At 51.1% G+C, this 6,536-nt stretch overlaps 1 protein-coding gene across 2 annotated transcripts; it reads right to left on the bottom strand.

Moving 5' to 3' along the window:
- Nucleotides 1-3,882: 3,882 nt before the first annotated feature.
- On the bottom strand, nucleotides 3,883-6,380 carry RPL10A (ribosomal protein L10a). 2 transcript variants are annotated; one of them, XM_004018770.5, is made up of 6 exons: nucleotides 6,345-6,380; nucleotides 5,912-5,986; nucleotides 5,751-5,831; nucleotides 5,246-5,394; nucleotides 4,393-4,565; nucleotides 3,883-4,085 (listed from the first exon to the last, which is right to left on the bottom strand). In XM_004018770.5, the coding sequence occupies exons 1-6, from the start codon at nucleotides 6,347-6,349 to the stop codon at nucleotides 3,915-3,917; spliced, it is 654 nt and encodes a 217-aa protein (XP_004018819.1). In that variant the 5' UTR covers nucleotides 6,350-6,380; the 3' UTR covers nucleotides 3,883-3,914. The 2 variants fall into 2 exon arrangements, with proteins under 2 accessions (XP_004018819.1, XP_060259096.1); XM_060403113.1 differs by having other exon boundaries at nucleotides 5,912-5,983.
- Between the last annotated feature and the right edge of the window lie 156 nt (nucleotides 6,381-6,536).

The following is a 6,536-nucleotide window of genomic DNA, read 5'->3' as shown; positions in this document are numbered from 1 at the left end:
AACCTCTCTGCTTTGAGCTCTCCTGTGCCTACACAGCTGGGACCACAGTGCGGGGGTGGGGGTGGGGTGGAGATGGTGAACTCAGTGGACAGCTGTTTATCCGAAGTTCAAATCAGGGACTTCTCTTGACAGCCTGTGTTCCCAATGTAGTGCAGGGGTGGGGGCGGGGGTTCAATCCCTGGTCAGGAAAGTAGGATCCCACGTGCCGCATGGTGTGGCCAAAAAAGATTCAAATTTAACTGGGTATCCTGTATTTTCATTCGCTAAACCTGGCGACCCTACACTGAAATCTAGATCATTCTGGCCCAACTTCCAATTTTGCAGATGGGGAAACAAGAGGTTAAATGTTCTCACTCAGCTGTCAGTGGCAACACCAGGATTTGAACCTGGTCTTCTGACTTCAAGCCTAGCCACCTAGTATACTATTAAATAATCAGGTGGCCTTTTGTCTTGGTCCACTGAGACTGTTGCTTGCAAGATGGGGAGGGTGCCTGGAGCCCCAGCCAGATGGGAGGGTGTCCTGCAGATAGAAATTGGTTTGAGAAACCCACCTTGTGCTAGGCCTAGGGCGGGATACAAATCCAATCTCTACTAATAGGTGAATATATCTGTTGAGTGCTTGAATCATCCTCACGTGAGTTACTGCCTTCACGCTCCTGGAGTAAACAGCCTCCAGGTAATTTCTATTAGAATAATATAGGTCTCATGAAAACTCAAGAAATGAAATTCGACTGCCTTCCTCACTCGCCACCCCCACCCCCACATAGAAATGCAACAGATTCGGGGTGGGTGAAAATTACATAGTTCTGAGGTCTCAAGATAGCGAAGGAACTCAATAAGAAGGTGGGTTTATGAACCCAAAACCTAGGGCTGTCTCCTGGAGGTGGTGCTCCCTGCCCGGAGTTCTGTGGGAAGCTATACGGAAAGGCCAGGAGAGCAGGGATCCAATGAGCCCCTCTGTTCCCGTTTCCATGTCCTTAGGGAAGATGGAGGTGGGCCATCATTTTGCCAGGTCCACAAACCCTGAGCGCTGTCATGAGGTTTCCTGGGGGCTCTGTTTCCCTCTAGTACCAACGCTGGCTTCTCAGGTGGCTCAGTGGTAAAGAATCCACGTGCCAATGCAAGAGACACGGCTTCAGTCTCTGGGTCGGGAAGATCCCCTGGAGAAGGAAATGGCAACCCACTCCAGTATTCTTGCCTGGAGAATCCCATGGACAGAGGAATCTGGAGGGCTACAGTCCATGGGGTCGCAAAAGAGTCGGACACGACTTGGTGACTAAACAATAACAACAAATGCTGGAGAACTGGGGCCCCCAGATTTCTACCTCAGGTGCACACTAGGCTTTAGTCGAGTCATCCTAGAGGCTGGGGCTTGGCTAAGATAGCTCAACTGTCACTTATAATCAAATCAGTCTGCTTTCTGTCCTGCCTCCCACTCTTGGCTCTCTAGTGTGGTGCTATGGGCCTCTGGAGGGCAGGCACCATGGCTCGAAACAGCTTTTGAGCAGGCCAGCAGAAGGCAGGGAGTCACAGTAGTCTAATATAGTTTTTAAGGACTCCTGCACCAATACATGAAGGCAAGGGCACCCCACTCTGGTACTCTTGCCTGGAAAATCCCATGGACAGAGCCTGGTGGGCTTCAGTTTCACTTTTCACTTTCATGCATTGGAGGAAATGGCAACCCACTCCAGTGCTCTTGCCTGGAGAATCCCAGGGACAGGGGAGCCTGGTGGGCTGCTGTCTACGGGGTTGTTGCACAGAGTCGAACATGACTGAAGCGACTTAGCAGCAGCAGCAGCACCAACACATAAGGCTTAATAGATCTTATAAAGTGGGGAGTAGGTTTAATTTTTAAATCCAGGTGATGCAAATCAGTAACCCAGTAAGACTCAAGTTTCCAAGAATTTCCAAAACATACCCATAGAGTTTCCAAAACTGTTTTTATTAAGACTTGGCGCTTCTACCACAGAGGGCATGGGTTAGATACCTGGTTGGGGACCTACAATCCCACACTCGGCACAGCGAGAGTGGTTGGCGGGGAGGGGTGTGAGGGTACGACTGATTCTGAAGGCACCTTGTTCTCCCCACGCGTCACCATTGATGAGACAGCTGTCCTCAAGATGACCTCCATTCCATCCTACAGCCAGCTGAGCCAGACAAGCAGGTATTTATGTGCCAGGTCTAGAACACACATGTACGTAGCTCTGCCTAATTACCATTTTATAACCACTGTTTGAGTACCAAGTGCCTGGCACTGTGCAAAGCACATCATGCTTTCAGTAGGTACCTTCTTCAGCTCCTTTCAGATAAGCTTTCTGGAAGAGGCTGGCTCAGTAGGTACCCATCGTTTCTGAGTGGTAGAGCTGGATTCACTTAGGCAATGAGGGCCCCAGCCCACAATCTGGTCTCGCACCCAACACATTATGTGCAGCTCGTCATGCGAACCTCCTCCAGGAAGCCCTTGCTTTGCTGTGATCTGCTCATGACAGCAGGCTGCTAGCAGCTGGTCTCCTAGAAGTGACTTGCTTCCATCTCACAGGCTGTGATCACTCTCTCAGAATTGGCTGCCGAAGGTGCACTTGGGGCCCACCTTCCGGGAGGCTTGCTGGCCTTAACTCATCGCTCTCAGACCTTTTGCTACACTCACCTTTATAAGAGACAGGACAGAAGATGTAGTCACTTGTGAACTACCTTTCATACTCTATTCCTCTAGTTACCAAATCATAAATTCTCCCCGTATTACCTTTATTGTTTTGGATAACAAAAACCACACAGCTTCAGAAAATCCCCTAAATCACTTAACTCCCAGCTTTCAATGTGCTCAACACTTTAGTTTGTAAGCTCCCAATCATTTTCCTTGAGTTGGCCCACGTTTGTTCTGTCACTTAGTCGTGTCCAACTGAGACCCCACAGACTGTAGCCTGCCAGGCTTTTCTGTCCAAGAAATTTTCCAGGCAAGAATGCTGGGAGTGGGTTGCCACTTCCTTCTCCAGGGGATCTTCCTGATCCAGGAATTGCAGGAAGATTCTTTACCATCTGAGTTATAGGAAGTCCTTTTTTTTCTGTGCCAGCTTAACCCAGAGTGAACCTTTTGGCCAACCCCATACTAGGAATAAAACTTGTTTCCTTTCAGCAAAATTGAGCTGTAGCCAGCTTTTCCCCCTCCATACCTACTGGGAACACTGTTCAACAGGCCTAGGTGGAGCAAGTCAGGACTACCACATTGAGAACCAAAATTAAATGCTTATCAGATGATTAGGTGTAATACTTACAACCTATAAGCTAAAATGACAGGACTTCCCTGGTGGCTCAGATGGTGAAGTGTCTGCCTACAATGAGAGAGACCTGGTTTCAATCCCTGGGTTGGGAAGATCCCCTGGAGAAGGAAATGGCAACCCACTCCAGCATCCTTGCTTCGAAAATCCCATGGATGGAGGAGCCTGGTAGTCTACAGTCCATGGGGTAGTAGAGTGGGACACAACTAAGCGAATTCACTCATTCACAAGCTAAAATGACAAATCCCTCTGGTTAATACCCTGATGCTAGGAAAGACTGAGGGCAGAAGTGGGTGAGAGGAAGAGATGGTTGGATGGCATCACCAACTCAATGGCCATGAGTTTGAGCAAGCTGCAGGAGATGGTGGACAGGGAAGCCTGGCATGCTGCAGTCCCTGGGGTCTCAAAGGGTTTGGACACGACTTAGCCACTTAACACCTTGTACACAAGTAGATAAAGGTTGTTTTAAGAAGTTTCAGCATTGCTCCATGATTTTGAGGGCAGAAAGGCCTTGCCTTATTTGCAGTAAATGACTACCCACCACTGGCTCATCAGTGCAGGGTAGCAAAGCACCTCCCTTCCTTCCCAAAGCCGCAGAAGACACTGCTGATGGTTTAGTATGGTTTATTAAGCTGTGCCTTAGTACAGACGCTGGGGCTTGCCCATGGTGCTCTTAATGTACAAGGCCCTGACGTTCTGCCAATTTTTCTTGAGCAATGATACCAGGAAGTTGACAGCTAAGTGGATGTTGTACACAAGCTCATCATCTGTCATCTTCACGTGGCCAACAGCCACTGCCAGACACAGCACCTGTGGGGAGAAGGTCAAATCAGGTTGGTGGCCTGATTCAAAGAAACCAACTGTGGAGAGTGGGTTCATCTACAAGCCAGATGGCCCATTCCTCCCCCTTCCAGTGCCCTAATAAGCAGTGCTTTGCCCTCAGACCTAGAAGACCAGAGCTATTTGAAAATCTTCAATCCTGTAAAGTGACTGTTCCAAGTCTCAAGAATCCACAGAAATGCAAACCAGGGCTTCCACTCAAGAGAACGTGGGTAAACTGCAGGGCCCTGCCACCATCACCACTGTTTAATCTATGCAACCAGCCAGACCACCGCACCTTCTTCATCTGGAACTTGATCGTGGACTTCACTTCATCAACTTTGGCCACCATGTTCTCATTGTGGGTCAGCAAGGAAGGGAACTTGCCAGCCTTGTTCAGGCCTGGGCCCAGGATTCGGGGGATCTGCTTGATCAGAGACTCTGAAGCCAAAAAGGCATCATATTTCTTGGCTGGTAGAGAGAAAAAGCCATTAGGACCTGGCCTCTCAAGACAACTCTGAAACAGAGCTCTGTGACCCAACCACAGAAGTGGCCTCCCATCAGCATTCTACCCTTTCCACAGCTACCAAGTCTTTTGCATCCTCCTCCAGGCAGTGCAAGCTCCATCCTCTGGACTTTTACTGGCCAAACATCCACATGAAACCAGGTTGCAAAGTGCACGCTGACTCACAATCCATGTTGCAATGAAAAAGGCTCACTCTAAGACCGCCCGGTTTCAAATCCCACCTTCCTACTTTCTAGCCACCCAACTGAAGAACCTGTCCATCTGGGTAAACACTCCAATCATACAGCATAAAGATTAAAATGAAACAACAGGAGCTCTAAATAGAAATTCCAACCCAGAAGGCACTAGCACCTGACCTGTCAATTTGACAAGAGCTCACCTGCTTAGCAAAGAACCACTACCTGGTCTTCTTCCCTTAAAAATAACCCTCAAAGCAAAAAACACACGAATTTTTACATGGCTAAGTTTCAATTTCCAGTTGGCCAAGCACAGCAGGTACTTGGTCATGACTCTACCCCTTCATCATTTTAAAACCCGAACAGCAGAAATACCCCTATATTCTACCACTCCCAAGAGATCTGCCATCACTCTGCCCCACCTATGAAACCACACCAGGCACACTCACCCAGCTTCTTGACCAGTTTCTTATTCTTGTTGAGTTTTTTCAGTGCCTCGATGTCCATGTGGGGGATATCCACAGCCTTGGCCTCATCACAATGCTGCTGGTCCCCCAAAACACACACGGAGAACTTGGGGCGGGGAGTGGACTTAAGCCTGCATTTTGGGGGGGACAGGATAGGTCACGTCCAGCCCTAGGCTACCGAGGCTGAAGGTGAAGGGGTCTGGGACTACTGAGCCTTACCCAGAGCCGTCCACATTCACCAACAGCTAGTCTGGCTTCTCAAACTAGCCGGCGGGTTCGGCCAAAGCCTCCCCACGCCTCCCCTCTTCTTTTAAGACCCAGGGTGGGGGTCCGTCCAGCCACGCCTGCGCGGAGCAGGGGGTCTGAACTACCCGGGCACTTCAGTGCCGCACGTGCCCGGCTGCCTCGAGCTCCACTGGAGCCACAAGGGAGGAGACGGGGCAGCGCGGGGGCACTGAGGGCTGGGTGGGATCGGAACGGTGCCAACCTGACGGTGCCCGAGAAACGTTTGTCCTTTTGAGGGTCATAGTTCTTCAGGCTGATCTGAAGCTCCACCGTCTCCAAAAACCTTAAAAAAAATGTTAACAAAGTTATAACAAGCCTCCAGCGGCTTTCCCCAAAGCTGCTCTCCCCGAGGCCGGCGCTTACTTTCTGCGCTTGCGCTGGTTCCCGTGCAGGACTTCCCGCACCGCCTCGTAGAGGGTGTCGCGGGAGACTTTGCTGCTGCAAGAAACAAGCAAGACGAGCGGTCAGAGCCCGGTAGCCGGGCACCAACCCCCGGCGGTGTCAGGAGCCTTGGGCGCGGGAGGGCCTAGGGATTACTCCCCGGGGGCTTCTGGACACCAGAGTGGGGCGACTCGGGCCCAAGGACCAACCCCGGGGAAGAGGGATCGACCCTACTGGAGACCGGCCTTGGCGCCCCAACTCGAACGCCAGGCCCGCAGGCCGAAGCCTGACAAGAAATGCACCTCAACGAAGCAGGGGCAAGAACTCCCGGGGCTTCTGCCCGCAATGTTTCCTTCCCCACGGGGGCGCCCAGAAGCGCGGATGAACGTGGATAGCACGACTAAGTGACACCAACCTCATAGTTCCCTACGCCGCGATAACCGGAAAAGAGAGAAACGCTGCTCGCGCATGCGCCCAAATAGGATCCTTGTTCTCGCGAGAGATGACTGTTCCCGCGGCTTTTCTCCTCAGTGTAGTTAGTCTGGTGGCTCAATCCCGGGGAGCGCCGCCATCTGCGGCCACTAAGGGGCGCAGCTGCCGTGCCCTG

The sequence above is a fragment of the Ovis aries genome, chromosome 20, assembly GCF_016772045.2.
Source record: "Ovis aries strain OAR_USU_Benz2616 breed Rambouillet chromosome 20, ARS-UI_Ramb_v3.0, whole genome shotgun sequence".
Taxonomy (NCBI): Eukaryota; Metazoa; Chordata; class Mammalia; order Artiodactyla; family Bovidae; genus Ovis; species Ovis aries.
The sequence above is the reverse complement of the archived record's forward strand: the minus strand, read 5'-3'. Positions and strand labels throughout refer to the sequence as shown.